Source organism: Xyrauchen texanus, chromosome 35 (genome assembly GCF_025860055.1).
Source record: "Xyrauchen texanus isolate HMW12.3.18 chromosome 35, RBS_HiC_50CHRs, whole genome shotgun sequence".
In the NCBI taxonomy this organism is placed as follows: domain Eukaryota; kingdom Metazoa; phylum Chordata; class Actinopteri; order Cypriniformes; family Catostomidae; genus Xyrauchen; species Xyrauchen texanus.
In genome coordinates this window covers 32,423,277-32,441,943 of record NC_068310.1, presented here as the reverse complement: position 1 = coordinate 32,441,943, position 18,667 = coordinate 32,423,277, and the positions used below count along the sequence as shown (strand labels likewise).

The 18,667-nt window shown below is 37.2% G+C and overlaps 1 protein-coding gene across 3 annotated transcripts in view; it reads left to right on the top strand.

Moving 5' to 3' along the window:
- Positions 1–18,667, top strand: part of spryd3 (SPRY domain containing 3) — a 74,352-nt gene that overhangs the window by 10,766 nt on the left and 44,919 nt on the right. For all 3 annotated transcript variants that reach the window (XM_052105731.1, XM_052105730.1, XM_052105729.1), the window contains exons 4-6: positions 2,843–2,967; positions 3,344–3,479; positions 4,437–4,625. In XM_052105731.1, coding sequence (XP_051961691.1) covers positions 2,843–2,967; positions 3,344–3,479; positions 4,437–4,625 — 450 coding nt within the window. The remainder of the gene's footprint in view (positions 1–2,842; positions 2,968–3,343; positions 3,480–4,436; positions 4,626–18,667) is intronic.

Below are 18,667 nucleotides of genomic sequence, written 5' to 3'. Positions count from 1 at the left end.
GCACTTTGGAAGGTAAGATCAGCCGGTTTGAGAGTTTTTGTGATTAGTTAAAATTTCAATCTACCTTCAGCAGTTGTGGGTCAAATAGGTATTTTTTTGAGCAGATGCGATAACAAAGAAGATGGTCCGTAAGATATGATGTTCAAGACTTTTTACAACTGTTATTCTTTTTTTAATAAATTGTACACAAAAATCGAGCAGAGCAACTATTCAAACGGTCCCATTATAATGACTGAAGCTGTCACTCACTGTTTGAGCCCTGTAGTTCATTGCGAGCTCACTGACACAGAGTTCTGCTCTCACAAATGCTCACATAATAAATATAGCTGTTTAAACGGCACAGTAAATCAGTTATTTAGACCCTGTCGGTACCTTGATAATAACGGTCAGGATCGTTTTAGTTTTGGTGCGTTTCTCGTTTGTGGTTTGTTTAACTACAGTAAATAAAATGGAGCAACATGCAGCAAATTGAAAATAATTCAAAATTGCACACCTTTGAGTGTCAGATGATGTTTCTTTAGCACTAATTTTCGTGTGCCATCACAAACAGATATGAAACATACTGTAAGCAAGTATCTGGACATCAGATTATTTAAAACTTGTGCATAAGGATTGGTTGTCATGACTGATTGGACTGTAGACACACTGCATCTCTGACTGGCCACTGTCGTTTCATTGCTCAGTGCACGCATCTGGGATTGGTTAGAATCTTAACCGCTGTAAAAACATGTTCTAAATAGAAACCATTTGATTTGATTATGAGTCGCAAGCTTTAAATTCCAATTCATTTGGGTCTGTTTCTGTTATATTCTGATGTCTGATGAAGATGATGTATCTTGAAACATCACATATATTTTTCTTTGTGAGTTCATTAAATTGATTTGGGGTTCACAGTGTGCCAACTTTGTTGTGTTTACATGATATAAATACACAAATAGCTGAATAAAAAAAATCGATACAGGGGTCTAAAGTATCGATATAATATAACAAGAAAAAGTATTGCTATATATCTATATTTGATTGGATCATCACAACCCTATTAACTTAATATAAACATTTTCTGACAATCACCTGTGGCTTATAAAGAAAAGATCCTGTCAAAGCAGATGTTTTAAAACCGAAACCCTACTCCAATCATATTGACCAATAACGTCACTCCTTGCGTCTGTTTGCCAGGGAATCTACAGTCCCCGTAAACAAATGTGACATCTACAGCGATGAGCTATAAAGCAATCAATAAATAATCTTGATTTATACGCCACAGTTCACCTGATTGTGACGCAGGAACCAAGAGAATCCTTCAGATTGTCAAAGTCTGGGAAACTTTTTTCTCCTTAAAGGTCATCTGCCAGCCGGGATATGCGTCAGTGGCATCCTCATGTTTCCTCATTACGCTTTCACAGGGGTTTTATTTCAACCTCTGTGGGTCAGCCAGCCAAAGCTCTGTCTTATTCCGACTGTTGCTGTACCTTTACCGTTCTCCTTATTTCAACATTTGAATGGTTTGCCGTGATTAACCCCTGCCCTGTTTTCTCAGGGAACCCAAGTGTGCATTTGCAAATAAATTTTTTCCTTAGTCGAGTGGAAATTTCACTTAGTGTAACTGATTATTTTGTCTGGAACTCTGCAGTGGAATTTTGCAGCCGCTATGCTAGTTGTGGTAATAGAATTGAGTGTCTTCAGTGTTCATTGTGCATAAAATTCACAGTAGGAAAGACCAGCAGCAAGCATTCAAATTTAGTTTTTTTTAAGGATTTACGAGAGCTTCTTAAACTTGGAAAGCAAATCCTCGAAAGAGACATCAAGGAAGATTAGGAAACTTGGACTTAAATCTGTGGGAACCAGAAGGATCCCATTTTTAAGCTTGCGAGTGGTTTTGGCTCAGGGCGCTGAGTTAAGTTTAGTTTGAGGATCAACAACTGGATAAATGTGTCCATACATGGCCTCCTCCAACGTACGGCTCCAACCATTGAGTCACGGATTTATCCTGCCTTTTTGCATGATGGTTTTGACTTATGCTGTTGCACCAAGTTTCCTCAAAAACAATGAATACATCATTGTTCTTAGACAACAATGGCTCAGTTTCTCTGGGAACAGATTGAAAGGAGTTGTTCACCCAAAAATGAAAATGCTTTTATAACTTACCCTTTTTTCTTCCTCCAAACCTGTATGATATTCTTCCCTCTGGGGAACATAATATAATTTTAAATAACATTTAAAGATGTGTATTCTAGTAATTAGTTTTAGTGGATTGTATTTTTTAATAATTTTATAGATCTAGACAAAAAAAAAAAAAACCTGTCACGTCATTTATCCATTAATAGGACTTTATGGTGCTTTTTTTTTGTTGCTGGAATTTTTAGAGCTCATTGCCCAAATGCCCATAATAAAGATCAGTCTGAACAATCTGAGATATTTTGTTGTTTGTGTTCCACAAAAGAAAGTCTCATGAACATAAAATGTACTGACTTTGAGGAGTTTGCCGCATAGAGGGTGTGGCCCTGCTTGGGTTGGGCAGAGGTGCTTTGCATACAAATTGAGAGATAAGTTAAAATTCAGAGATATTACTATTCTTAATAGTAGGTTATCTGATGTTTCCATACTGTGACTCATTCAAACACTCCTTGTATACCACAGATTCCTTTGCCGGCTGTTATTTTTCAATCATTGCCATTTGTGACACATATTATTGGCATTTGCTTGCAGGTGCCTGAAAGCCATTTACTAGCCTTTAGTCATTTCAAAATAAACAGTGTGTTTGCCTCAAGCTTTGAAAAAACACAATTGCTCAACTGTGATGCAGATATACTGTACTGTTGTGTGTTCTAAAAAAAACTGACAGGTGACCATTATGGATACTGGAGTGAGGGGAACGATTGCTGTCGGTCTGGTTCCACAATATTACAAACTTGACCATCAGCCTGGCTGGCTTCCACATTCAATTGCTTACCATGCGGATGATGGAAAGTAAGTTTGCTTTGAGCATTGTACCTGTTCTTTAGTTATTTGTTTCTTAAAGGTGAAGTTTATAATGTATGCGCCACTAGCATCACCAAACAAAATTGCAAAAATTATACACATTCCTGCAGTTATTGATAGCGCCACTGCATTTACACTTGTGGGGGAATCAACCTACGAATAGCTTTTTTGTTGTTGTTGTCTCCACATGTTATGCTGGTGTTGAAGTATTTTAATATAGAAAGAAAATGCACACACTCATTTTAAATCAGAATCAATTGTTATTTATTTATCTTTTAACTGGCTTGATATTTCATTCGTCACTTCCTCTTTTCCTGAACTTATGCAACTAAAAGTCACTGGCGACTATCTCTCCCTTTCACAGGCTATACAATGGCAACCCTGTCGGTCAACAGTTTGGTCCAAAATGTAACCGTGGTGACCGAGTAGGTTGCGGTATCTATGCAGACAATTTTGATGCCGGACTCGTAACTGTGTTCTTCACCAAGAATGGCAATGAAGTGAGTCTGCATGCCTTTTATGAACTCTAATGAAGATTTTTAGAAGAATTGCTCAGCTCTTTTGGTGCATACGATGCAAGTGAATGGGTGTCAACATTTTGAAGCTTTAAAATTCACATAAGTCAGCATAAAAGTAATCAATAAGAGTCCAGTGGTTGATTCAATATGATAGGTGAAAAACAGATTAAAAATAAATAAAAATCCTTTTTTACTATAAATTCTCCACCCTGCTCAGTCAATCTCCACTTTAACTTTCAATTTTTACATTCTTGTGTTTTTGGAGATTCACATACTTCAAGCACTTAAATTCTTCTCCCTGTCCAGTAGGACCCCTACTGGACAGGGAGAAGAATTTAACTACTTAAGATTATGTTTAAGATTGAACTTAAATACTTAAATATTGATCTGTTTATCACCCACATCTACCATACCACTTCTGAAGATATTGATTAAAACACTAGAGTATGGATTACTTTTATGATGCCTTTATGTGATTTTTGGAGCGTCAACATTTTGGCACGCATTCACTTGCATTGCGTGGACATACAGAGCTGAGATATTCTTATAAAAATCAAAATTTGTGTTCTTCAGAGGAAAAAGTTATATACATTTGGGCTGGCTTGAGGGTGAGTAAATAATGAGCGAATTTTCATTTTTGGGTGAACTATTCCTTTAACCAGTAAAACTAATGTTAAAATGATCCAACTTTAAAGTTCCAACTCTAAAGTCATGCTTTAAATCATTGTAATATAGCCAATATATGAACACCTGTGACCACTTAACAGTAGAATTGTATATCAGTGTGCCCAGATGCAACGTTTTTTGGCAAGCATCAAATGTGCTTTGTGTTTTTCCTTATTTTCATTCACTTTTGCAGATAAGATTCATTCTAAAATAGTGGTTTACTTATTGAAATCCTGTAACAGAGCCCTTTTCATGTGTATGTGTGTATGGTAGGTTGGGTCAGTGGTGGTACCAGTGGCTCCAGATGGGCTGTTCCCTGCCATTGGCATGCACTCCCTCGGTGAGGAGGTACGGCTGGACCTGCAGGCAGCGTGGGGTTCAGAAGAGGAGGACAGCGTCATGATGGTGGACAGCCATGAGGATGAATGGGCAAGACTTTATGATGTCAAAGTCAGTGGTACGGTAAGTGCAGGATAACCCTTGGAAACCCATCAGACCGGATGCAAAACCAACCAGTTTTGTATTCAGACAATATTTTTTTCACTTGAGGAGGCATGAGGAGTTCGTGTACTTTGAGAAAAGCTGTTATAGCAAAAAAAAAAAAAAAAAACATTTTTAAATACGGCACACCTTTTAATGTGCCCACACCAACCCCATGGGACACCAACCACTGAAAAAATTATAAATCAACAAATATGCTATTAAAAACACACTTCATTTAAGAAGTTTAATATTAACAAATTAAATTAAAACAATGTAGCCTTCAAGTGTTTCTTAAGTAAACACTCACTATGAGACACAGGCACATGCAGGCGCATAGTGCGCATGTATGTGAGTGGCACCCAGTTTTTGAACCACTGCTTTACAGAACACTGATGCCCGATTTGAAGTCCTATATTTTTAGTAAATAGTAGAGGTGGGTAAAAATATTGTTTTTCCAATGCATCATACTCTTCATTTGAACGATATTGATTGCTAAATCCCAAGATCGATCTTTTACTCTATGCGCAACCCTTCACAACATTGCGAGGAAATCGATCGCATTTTTAACTAGGTTTGGGTATTGAAACAGATTTCCCAATTCGATTCCGATTAACAAGCTCTCGATTAGATTAGATTTCAAATGGTTACAGTATCGATTATTATGGGTTTATTTCCCTTTTGCTTACATATAAAAGAAAACATCTCCCAGCTAATGCTGTTAATTATACAGGGGACATTTTAAGTTGATGCATTACGAAAATATTCATTTGACTAATTCTATTTTATTACATTTGTTCACATTTATTCAATTAATAAATAAGATATTATATTTCATATATTATTTTTGTTACAAGTCAGAAGTTTACATACACTTAGGTTTAAGTCATTAAAACTAATAACCACTCCACAGATTTCATATTAGGAAACGATAGTTTTGGCAAGTTGTTTGTGAATCTACTTTGTGCATGATATAAGTAATTTTTCCAACAATTGTTTACAGACAGATTGTTTCACTTTTCATGGACTATATCACAGTTCCAGAGGGTCAGAAGTTAAATGTGCCTTTAACCCTCTGGGGTCGACGGACGCGCCGGCGTGTCCTGCTGGATATTTTCGTCATTACAGCAGAAACAACTTAAAATACTCCGTCATTTTTGGGTATACAGATAAGTGTAAGACATCATTAGAGACTATAAAGGGTCTACTTGTATTCGTGTACACTCACAATAACAACAAAATCTTGTGCTTTTGTAAAATAAAGAAAATAAAAAAAGGGTGAGCTTTCAGCTGTGTTCATGAGCATATTTCAGAAACACATCACTAAAATGAACTTAAACTCTGCGAATTCTTCTCACACAAACATGAAAGCCCCCGACTGCGATATTTAATGTAAACAAACACAACTAAACTTTTCTGCGTGCTTATAAGCTCCTGGATGTAAGGATGAGTTAACATTTTCCTCAGAAGAAGAGCGGAACTCCGATGAACATTTGTATTTTGAAGAGAGATTTGATCCAGCCAAGGATACAATTTCAAACGAGTAAGTGAATTAGTTTTCATTAGCTGGCGTGCTATTTTATATAAACGTACATATTTTACTAGTGGGACTGTTTCCAGACAGGATTCAAAGTATTGACATTTGAAATATGTTCTAATAGGCAAGTTTTAGTTACATGTAAATGTTGTTATTTACATTGTATGCTGTATGATATAAATATGATATGTAATATGATATAAAAATAATATGAATGTTTAATTATATTTTAACGTGTTTATGCTGCCTCGTTATCATCAACAAAGCTTGTGCTTGCAAATATGTGTTCAGGTTAAATGAGTAAAATGCACTTTAAATATGCCCATATTAGAAAATCTGCATCTTATAATGATTTCTGAAGTATCATGTGACACTGAAGATAATGATGCTGAAAATTCAGCTTTGATCACAAATTGCATTTTACGATATATTCAAATAGAAAAATGTTCTTTTAAATTGTAAAATGAGTTCACACAATGTTTTTACTGTATTTTGGATCAAATAAATGCAGTCTTGGTGAGCAGAAGAGACTTCTTTTAACGGTAGTGTAGATCTAAAATTAAGTAAAGTCTTTATGTAAAGAAAATATATAGTCAGATTACTTCTTTTAACTTAAAACTTGATTTTGATCATTAAGTTTCCTCACATTCATTCTCTCTCTGTCACATTCCCCATTGATGGGCCCAGAGGAGGCGTCTTTGTTTCCTCAGGTGTGAATGACATAAATATTTGTGATAGTTCACGCCTCCTCGCATATTACCATTCAACACTAAAATTGTCATACAAAAGTTAAATGACTATATTGTTTTGTATGAATGCGTGATCAATGATTTTTACATCATTTTGTAGCAAAAACTCTAGGCTACAAGATCCAGTTCTCAAAAGTATTGTGGACAAATATTTAGTATGTCTTATATGGCCTTATTTCAGTGACTTAAAATTTTAGTTTTTTCAAAAACCAGGCATAAACGTTATTTTCTCAAAAATACAAACCTGTACATACATGTTGCTCACATATTATTGTAGCCCAGTTTGTGCTGAATACAGTGTTATCAGACTTTAGCCATTAATATGTTTTTAAGCAACTGAAAATAGCATAAATGTCAAGGCATGTCAAAACTTCTCCAGGGCCCAAAACGCCCTCAGACCCCAGAGGGTTAAGCATCAAATTATGTCAATCCTAATTAAGCTTCTGATAGGCTATTTGAAGGTGTACCTGTGAAAGTATTTTAAGGCCTACCTTCAAACTTAGTGCCTCTTTGCTTGACATCATTGGAAAATCAAAATAAATCAGCCAAGACCTCTTTTAAAAAAAAATTATAATAAAAAAAAGAGAGTGAAAAATTGTGGAACTCCACAAGGTTCATCCTTGGGAGCAATTTCCAAACGCCTGAAGGTACCACATTCAGGAAGGAGACACATTCGGTCTCCTAGAGATAAACATAGTTTGGTGCAAAAAGTGCAAATCAATCCCAGAACAACAGCAAAGTACCTTGTGAAGATGCTGGAGGAAACAGGTAGACAAGTATCTATATCCACAGTAAAACGAGTCCTATATCGACATAACCTGAAAGGCTGCTCTGGATGGACATAAAAAAGCCAGACTACAGTTTGCAAGTGCACATGGGGACAAAGATCTTACTTTTTGGAGAAATTTCCTCTGGGCTGATTAAACAAAATGTAACTATTTGGCCATAATGACCATCGTTATGTTTGAAGAAAAAAGGGTGAGGCTTGCAAGCTAAAGAACACCATCCCAAACATGAAGCATGGGGATGGCAGCATCATGTTGTGGGGTGCTTTGCTGCAGGAGGGACTTGTGCACTTCAAAAAATAGATGGCATTATGAGGAAGGAAAATTATGTGGATATATTGAAGCAACATCTCAAGAAATCAGCCAGGAAGTTAAAGCTTGGTCACAAATGGGTCTTCCAAATGGACAATGACAACAAGCATACCTCAAAAGTTGTGGCAAAATGGCTTAAGGACAACAAAGTCAAGGTATTGGAGGGGCCATCACAAAGCCCCGATGATAGAACATTTGTGGGCAGAACTGAAAAAGCGTTTGCGAGCAAGGAGGCCTACAAACCTGTCTCAGTTACATCAGTTCTGTCAAGAGGAATGAGTCAACATTTTTGTGAGAATCGTGTAGAAGGCTACCCAAAATGAGACATTATTCAATGACAAATGGTTTTCCTCTCATTGTAGTAGAGGGTTCAAATGAAGATCACGATTAATCGGAAAAATAATAATTTACACACCCCTATTTGCTACAAAATGTTGTGCTATGCGGCTAAAATTTATATATTTGGCAACTGGCTGTTAAATGTTTAGATTTCACTCACCAGTGACTGTGTAGTGTAGTGGTGAATAGTGAGTATTCAGCAGCGAGAGCTTTTCATTGCGTGTTGAGAGTAAAAGTTGTTCCATGTAATGTGTGTCGAAAGACGAAATCCATGCGACCCATTTTTGTCATTGAATAATGTCTCTTTTAATATAATTTCTGTTCCAGAAAGCCAAAATGTGACTTAAATGATGAAAAACGAACGTAAGTAATGTACCTGGTTTGAAGGTCCACTGTATAATTAACAGCATTAGCTGGAAAAAAAATTATTTCATATATAAGCAAAAGGGACATTATAACTGAAATGACCCATATGAATCGATATCATATCGAATCAAATCTTAATATAATTGAATCAAGAGCTTGTGAATCAGAATAGAATCAGGGAATCTGTGTCATTAACCAGCCCTAGTAATTAGGGGTGTTTGCTAAGGCAATATCACTGTTGTGTATTGATTGTGTGGCACAGTGGTCAACGCTCTGGACTACAGTTCCAAAGTTTGCAAGTTCGAGTCCAGCAAAGGATGGTTTTAAGGGTTCCAGTAGCTCAACTGATAGAGCATGGCGCTAGCCATGGTCAAGGGTTTGATTCCCAGGGGGACAAAAAGTTATAAAAAAATACGTATATATGTATTCTTTGAATTCACTTTGTATAAAAGCGTCTTCCCAATATATAAATGGAAATGTGTTGCTTTGGTTTAGTTAATCTGAACAAACCTCTAACCTTAATTCAGTATGCATCTCATCTTGCTCTGTTTGTGGACATTAATGATACCTTAAATTGAGCAGCTTGTTCTGGAGATGTGTGCTGCTACTTTTCTAAGCAGTCAGACTTTGGGGGGGGGGGGAATACCATACATTTACATTGAAGCAGTGACCCTAGTCATATTTTGGGACCAGAATAGCATAGAGACTTGAGGTGAGCTCTTTTGGCTAGACTCAGTAAGGAACTACAAAGAACACTCTTGTAACCACATAACAACATGCTGAAAATACACTTGGAACTCTTTAGCAACCACATATTAGTGCCTTGGCCTCAAGGCCCTAGCTTCATGGGTTCAAGCATTACTCACATTTTCTTCAGAATGCATTGCAATGGTATTCAGAGTTGTGAATAAAATGTGACACAGCCTAGCCTGTTTCTTGGCCCCATGACTTTACACGGGATTGCTCTCAACTGAAGCACCATGGCCTATTTTCCTGTTGAGAGATGATCACAGCCATTGTCACTAATTCTGAATACCCATGTTTGTTTTTACATGTAAACTCAAGCCCTACTATTTTCATTCAGATTCTTGTCTTAGTTCTAAGGTTATTGCAATAAATAAGCTCTATGGTCCCAGCATCCATCCCTTTTAAAGAAAATTACTTTGATGTAATCCCCAGTTTATATATTTTCAATCATTATATCTCACAGAGCACCAAATTATTAGGTTGCCCTGATAAATTACAACAAGAATGAACTGAATTACAAGACCGCTCATTACTTTACTTCCTGGGAATATGTTACCAAGTTTACATCATATTCATTCTTGGATAAAACACCTGGAGGAACAAAGCCGAACCCAACTGTTTGCCATTTGACCTAGAAGAGAAAATTGTTTGCTGGAGGCAGCGTTTTTTCCACCCATAATTCCTCAAAAATGATGTTTAGATAAAGTTAAAAGCAACATGCACTCCTGTGTTTGGGTGTAGTTATGGAGCAGAGACCTCCCAATAGAGTAAAACTGTAGTTCCAAAAGAGCAAAAAGTGCAGGGTGCAAATGTTCTTCTAGGAAGAGTTTGTGCACTCTTCAGACACCCATCATACACTCCTTTCCATCTGATGCTCTGAACCTTCCTCCGGCCTGCTAATGCTGTACTGAGTTCACGAAAGCATAAAGCGCCTCACATTCTCTCTGCTTTACTGGGTTGGTGGCATGGACTAGGTAGAGTGAGCCAGAACTGGCAAGGACTAGCTTGTAAAAACTCAGTATGGAGACTTGCAGCCTGCCAAAGATTTTTTTTGCCTTTCAAAATGCGGTCAAAGGTTTTCTTAGCTGGGTTGTTCTCCACAAATCTTTTTGCATTGGCTTTTGGATGGGTCTGTCTCCTTAAACTGTTAGTTCACCCAAAAATGAACTTTACAGAATGTATTTCAACATTTAAGAAGTCAGTTCTTCATCAAAATCAGTACATATTATGACGGTATAGGAATTCGGACACAGCCATAGTCTCTGCTGATAAGGGCAGGTTTTGGCAAGAACTTGAACATCTGGGCAGATGGAACCAAGTCTGGATGCCTTGTGATTTAGCTTCCACATTAGTCACCACTGAGTAAACTCATGTAATTAAGTTTCTTTCAGAATTAGCGATCTCGCCACAAGATAGATTTTCTGCTAAGCACACTTTGTATCCATTATAAAATCATTCTCAAATAGGCTTAAGAGCAGAGTGTTGTCTCGTCATTTTCTGAAGATACTTATCTCCAGGCTCCACTCTAGTTTTCAGGCACAATCTTGTGTAAACCAAGACTTAAAATGTTCCTCTGCAGTCTGTCATAGGAGATGTGAGAGCAACAGCCATTTTGTTTCCTGTCTCTGATGGATCCAGCATACTGTATGCAGCTTGAGTCATTCTCTCCATTTATGGGGTAGCTCTTGTCGTTCATTGATGTCTGTTTCTTGTAGCAACACATTTCCGTTCTGCGGTAAAATTAATTCAGAAAGTCTGTCCTTCAATAAGTCCTCGGAAAGACAGGCTCTGGGTCTTCACCATTAGTGCAAGTTAAGAGCCTATGGAGGTGTGGCGACTTTTGTGTATTACAGTATCAGTATTGATATCAGCATACAGTACCAGTCAAAAGTTACAACACACTGACTAAATGCACATTTCTTGTGGTTTTAAAGACCTTTTATCTAAAGGCTTGTGCTTAAAGGCATGACATTTTATTGGTAAATGTAAATTGTGCCTATGAATGAATTCCCATAAATTTGTTCAATTAAATAATTTATTAAAAAAGTAACTAATTTACAAAAAAAACAAAACAATACTGGGCCAGATTGTGGTGGAATTGCAGCCAACAAGAGCCCAACATATATTGTATGTGAACTCCTTAAATACTGTTGGAAATCATCCCAGGTGGGCACCTCATGGAGTTGTTTGAGAAAATGCCAAGAGTGTGCAGAGTTAAAATCTAGGCAAACGGTCACTACTTTGAAGATGCAAAAAGATAAGATGGTTTTGATTTATTTTTCTGTCACTATAATTCCACTCTATACATCCATTTGTGTTATTTCAAAATCTTTATTTACTTAATACTGATCTAAAACGTTAACCATTGGACAAAAACTACCATTAAAATTAGTAGGTGTGTCAAATAACTTTTCTGGTCCTCTATATTATTGTTAAAGTGCATTTCCCTCCACTAAACCTTTAAGGCTAGGGTAAACTTCGCTTTGCGACGTACCGTTCCGTCTTGCGCATTGATTTGCACTTTGTAGGAGTGTACCGATTCACTCGTTTTCTCGATGCATCGATTACTAATCCTGCCAATTTTTTCGAGTTGGAATTGGATTTTTGAATCTCGATTCAGCAAAACATTGTACAGAATTTTCAAAAGTATTAATTTAATTTGATTACATGTGTGATTTATTGGAGACATGTCCGATGTCGTTGCTCCCTCACAGCTCTTCCCTCACACTCACGACTCTAATTAAAAAAAATTATGAGGGGCTTTCCGAGGCTTTCAGGCATTTCATGTCTGATAGGTCTTCAGGATGGTCTATCACATGAGCAAATGACAGCATGCTCACAATAGCGTTCTTGTCTTTAGTCAAATGCGCTCAAACCACTAATACAGTTGCCAGCTTATTGCGTGGCCACTACTGAAATAAAAGGCTTTTGTTGCTGGGAAACTTAGCTGTTATTCTCTATTAGATTAAATAGGGCCATTTTACTGGTCTAATTGTTTAGTTGGGGACTTTGCATTCAGAAGACATTTAAGATGAAGTCATTTACTCACCCTCATGTTATTCCAGATTTGTATGACTTTCTTTCTGCTGAACACAAACAAAGATTTTTAGAAGATTATTTCAGCTCTGTAAGTCCTCACAATGCAAGTGAATGGGTGCCAAAAAACCAAAGTATACTTTGTCCTTTAGGAGAAAGATTTTGATGTCAGTGATGTGAAACTCTTTACATTTAGCTTAGATGATTGACTGTTTGATTTTTTTTATTAATTAAAAAAAGAGCTGGCCCATACATTTTATAGATCCCAATACAATAGCACTTATTTGCCCTTTAAGGCGGTTCTGTTTCTGTTCTGTGTTTACGTTCATTGTGATTCGAGAGCCACTCCTGTTTAGATAAGAGAGTATCACATTGTGGCGGGCTGCTAGCTGTCATCATAGCTGTCGAAAAGCAATCCCAAACACTCCCTGATTTCGTTTGTCTACGTGCTTTATTTGGCCATCTCTGTCATCCATCCTTATGCATGTGATAACAGGGAGAAACTTTAATGGACATAATAGCATACATCACTGTTATAATAGATTGCGTGAGATGCATGTTTTTTTTTTATTGACTACACTTAAGACAGTTTAAGATGGGTTTTTATTCTGATATGCATGTATGTAGATGATGATGAAGTGTGATCTAATTTGGAAAGAAGTGATAGAAATGATCACATAGTTGTTCAGAAGTAGGCAACCTTTTAGCCGACACATTTATCCAAAGAAACTTGTACACATATTACATGGAGAATCTCTGAATCCCAAAGACTTGAGGTGTCTTGCTTAATCACACAATGATAGCTTATGGCTCACTGGTTCAAACTGTTTCGTAGTTTAGATGCTCAGTTATTTCCTTAGCAGAAAGATGGGGAATATTGGATCGCTCCTACTATAATCAATTAAGCCATGCAATAAAGATGTCTGCATGACCTGCAGACAAGTTAAGAATGTATTTTTTAATTATAAAAATTTTTCTTGTCTCTTTCTGATACTCCATCTACTCTGAGAACTTAGCAGTTTGATAATGCCGATATTGTTGACTGACAAATTTCTTCTTTCATTATAATGGGAGCAATCTAAAGTCAATTTAAAGGGGACCTATAATGCAAAAAATTTTGTACATAAATGTAAGTCAGCAGTGTGTGTACACAACCACCCTACAATGTTAAAAGTCCACCCACTCCTCTTATATTTCTATTAATCAAAAACAGTGTGTCAAAATGAACGGTTTTCGTTTCTGCTCTAAAATGATGTCATTTTAGAGCAGGCCTCGCCCACGACTGTGACGGACTCCACCCTATTATTATAGAGTGATCTACACACAGTCCGCCATTTTTTTTCCGTGCTGGAGCAGATACAGTGAGAAGAATAATGTCTCAGCTTCGTAAGCGTCATAAGTGTTCTGTTGTTGGCTGTAAAAGTGAACGTAAGAGTCTTCATGTACTCCTGGCATCAGAGCCACTGAAGACGCAGTGGACAAGCTGGACTGGTAATCTGGTATACCGGGCATTTTCCGATGGGCCGACGCACTTTGGCCTGCGATAAGCTAAAATGAGCCGCCGCGTTATGCAGAACGGACCACAAAACGGTGCAGAAAAGGACAGCGAACACCCTACCCCGCTCAACTTTTGGGCCAGTTGCTATGTAAAATCCTTTGCTGATTTCTCTTCCCAGTCTAGCCATGCCTGAACTCCAGTATTTACAGTGAAAGTCATATAGATTTGTTGTTGCTGTAGTAACCGAAGCACGAGCTGTAAAGGCACAGCCCTCTTCAGGAAAGGTGGTGGGGAGCAGCAGCTCATTTGCATTTAAAGAGACACACACAAAATCAGCGTGTTTTTGATTCCACTCAAAAAGAGGCATTTACAACATGGTTAAATAATGATCCGTGGGGTATTTTGAGCTGAAACTTCACAAACACATTCTGAGACGTATATTACATCTTGTAAAAAGGGTCATAATAGGTCTCTTTTACGAGCTCTACCTCTCAAACTTAACATACATTTTGTTTACCCACCAGAGATAAGATGTGTGCTACTGTTAATAAGATCTAAACACTTTAATTTCCGTTAGTTCAGGCATCAAGGGAGCATCCAGCCACCGAGCAGCATGGTCCTCACTTTAATAGTGGCATTTTATTACAAACGTGTTAACTTTATTAACGTTAATCGTGTTAAAGTGTTTATGAATGAAGTGCCTCCCGCTGTTGTTTTCAATGAGTTTGACAACGAGCAGTAAATGTTCAGGGGACAAGTAGTCCTTGAAATAGTCTATAATAATTGTTAAAAGAACTGTTAAGGAACCAGAATTGTTTTGAAGAAATGGAATCAAAACTGGAATTATTAAATTCTTTACAATTATCATCCCTAGCTTTTAGGCACTACCACCCACGGATATGGTCTTGCTGTGGTCACTCTGTGCTGCTGCACACAAACGATGCCAAAAATTTGCTGACTCATTAACTTCTCTTTGGAGTTAGCCAGTGCCAGGCCATTTCTCATTTCAGAGGTGTTGATGAGAAATTACGGGTTAAATTTAGCAGTTTAAATTTAGAGTACAGTAGTTTAGTTTTTACTTGTTGCACTTCTGTTGTACATCTGCTGTTAAATTTAGCGTATTAACATCCTGTTGCAACATCAGTCTATATGCAGAGAGAAAATCACTCAATCTATATGGAAACCAGCATGGATTAGGATGATTAAGACCCATAAATCTCTAGATTAGCCAGTATGTATGCTGCAGCATATAAAAATCTTAGTCTGTTATCACGGTGAGGTGCATTTGTGCGAAATCAAAAGATGAATTGACACATCAAATCTTTACCAATGGTCTCCCCTGCTTTTGTGTGTGTGTTATGAGGCAGCGTTTGGCTGCTGCCACTGTTGCGTACGTGCTGTTCTCTGCAAACTTGTGGCAGAGATCAGTTTAGCTGTTACTACACCAGAGCCTCTGCCCACCGACTTAATCTCCTCTACGCTCTACAGCCGCCAGACTGCCCCTGGATTACAGCTCACTTTAACCTAAACACACACGCAGTACACCAACAGTTTCTTATGTTCACACCATTGCTAGCACAAGTGCCAACATGCACCCATACACATACTCACCTACACTGCTTTAAACACTCATTCATACTCATTATTTATTTAATTATTTGCAAGTAGTCTTGTAATAGGCTGAATAATGAGGAGTCAAAGTCATCTTTACAAAGTAAATACCAACAGAATTCCGACTCAAACCGGAGGTGGATTTCAGCTATTCAGCTAATTATTTCTTCTCACATGATTACAGTTTCAACACAAATCAATATTTCATGGCCATTTATTTGTTTATAAGGCAAGTAGTCTTGTAATAGCCTGAATAATGAAGAGTCATACAGTCAGTTTCACAAAATAAACACCAACAGAATGCTGACGCGAACCGAAGTTTGATTCCAGCTGTTCAGCGATTATTTTTCTTCTCAATTTCAGTCCTAATCAATATTTTATGTCCATTTAATTATTTATTTATTTATTTGGTTAGTATGATTTATTTATTAGGGGGATAATATACAGACAGCTGGTTGTTATCGCATAATAAACCTTGGCAGGGAGATCAGGACCCCGTCACAAAGTAGAGTCATTTTATGAGTTTTTTTTCTCTTTCTACATATTTCTCAACACAACTTTGGTGAAGTGTGAGCGGCAGGGAAACTATCAGGGGTCGCACACCAGACACATTTGGCAGACGACATGTCGCGTTCTAAAATTACAAACAGTTATTTTCTATGAATGTTCACACACCATCGCTGTTGCTCAGTGCCCAGCTACGAATCTGGAGGCTGTTCAAAATTCTGCAGTGGCATGGAGTGCAACTCACATAGTTTTCATTAAATTCGTCCCAAATCATTATCGAAGAACATAGATTATTTACTCAAGCTTAGTTATATATTTTTACAATATAGCATACACTATGTTTTTACACTAACATGTGTATCTTTTTGTGGTTCGACAGCTTGAATGAAACCTATTCAAGGTTACTTATGGAGAAATTGCATAATAACCAAAGCCATTTTTAATTGGTTAGTTTGCACAGTTACACCTGTTTCATTCAATAACTTTTAAAACTCATCAATGGCTATGTTTACATGCACACATTTTCGTAAATCTTAATAAATTCAATTCGATTGCAGATTCTAAATGCACTGTTTATATGTCCCCAAAATTTAGCAATCCTAAACAAATGTTCGTTTACATGTACATTACATGTATTCCAAACCAAACTTCTGCGCATGCGAAAAGCGTCAGTTGTTGCTTTCTGAAGAAGCAGAGAAAGGCTGAGAAAGTGAGAATGGCACCAAAAACCGTAATTGGAATATTTGCTTTGTTGGGTTATCTAAAAAATATGCCAGAAAAGCTTTTTACTTATGTTGCTGTACTCAGCAAATGAAGAATTAGAAGCAGCAACTAATACCCTGTCTGACTTAACCATATATTCGCCTCATGCCCATACCTCATCCAATGTAACCGCAGGCATCTCTGGATGCTAGTATGAAGTAAAGACAGGTGGGTGAGAGTTGTCCTTAAAGTAGTTTACAGATGTGTAATGGAAACAAAATAATAGGGACTTTAAGCAACATCTGTGGATGGGATGCTACACAAAAATCACGAAGCAACATTGACGGCAGAACGGAGCATTTAATCGTTCAAGAAAAAAAGGTAGGCTATACATAACAGCAAGAGAAGGAATGCTTGCAGTGTTAAATAACTGTCAGAAAAAGAGTTTTACTCTTGTAAATAGCCTACGTCTAAAACCTAGTTATTATTATTAATAATATTAACAACATTTTTCGTTTTTTTTATTTCAAGCCTATAACCATGTATAATTTAACATCAGTCTTGAGGCAGTTTAGGCTTTTTAACTGTTTTTTTGTTTTTTCTTCTTCTGTTTATTTGACAGGGACAGCGCACAATTTAAACAATTGTACCAGAGTTAGCTAACAGCTAATTTGCATCTGTTGTCCCTGGACAGGTAGACAAAACCATAACAAAAGACACAAAGCAACCACTAAACAACAAATACACTACATACATTTACAAAATACATATTATCCCTCAATTCAAATTTGATAAAAACGGTTTATGTATACACCAAATACATTATACAGAAAATACAATACAATCATTAATGGTGACACTCTTGCGCTGATTTTAGCCAAACTTTAAGGCTGGCTTTAAATACTGCGAAACCTGAGTTTCTAATGTTTGTGGGTATTGAATTCCACTTCCCCACTACTTTAACAGAGAATGCGGATTGACCAAAGGTTGTCTTTCTAAAATGCGGTACCAAATCACCCCTAGTTGATGCTCTAGTTCTACTGGCACTGCCACTGCCAGAGCATACTATGCATCCTCTAAGAGGAGGAGGTGCAAGATCATGAATAACTTTAAACATTAGACATGCGTCCGAATAAAATAAGAAATTATCAAAATTTAGAAGATTATATTTTTTCAGGATGTTACAATGATGATAATCCTTAGGTTTTTTGTCTATTACTTTTAAAATTTGTTTGTAAAGTGAATACATAGGCCTGAGCGTAGTCACGCCTGCCTGTGACCAGGTTGTTATACAGTAAGAGAAATGGGGAAAAATCATTGTGTGTACAAAAAGTTTTGCAGCAGACAATGACAAATTATGTCTGATACTCTTAAAATTTTTTAGATTAAATTTAACAGTCTTGATGACCTTACTAACTTGTTTTTTGAAGGTCAAATTTGTGTCAATTATGATGCCTAAATATTTAACGTGTCACAGATGTAATGACTTCACCGTTAATTAAAGGTGGGGTATGTGATTTGCAAAACGGCCGGCAGATTTTGAAAATACACAACTCTAAGGTCCTACCTTCTCTCCTCCAACGCTGGCCCTGACTCCACCCATTCGAAAAACATGGACGCGCAATCATGCACGAGCGAAAACTCAGATGCGCAGTGTTCTAGCAGTGTTCTAGACTCACTAGTCAAACAGTGCATTCACCTGTCAGACAATTTTTCAGAGCAAATTGTTGACACAGCAGGAGGAGGGGTCGCATACCACTCTTGAAAGGTGTAGAGCTGATTTTCTCATAACTGTAAAAAAAAAAGAACATAGCCAGCCCTGGCGTCTGTACAGC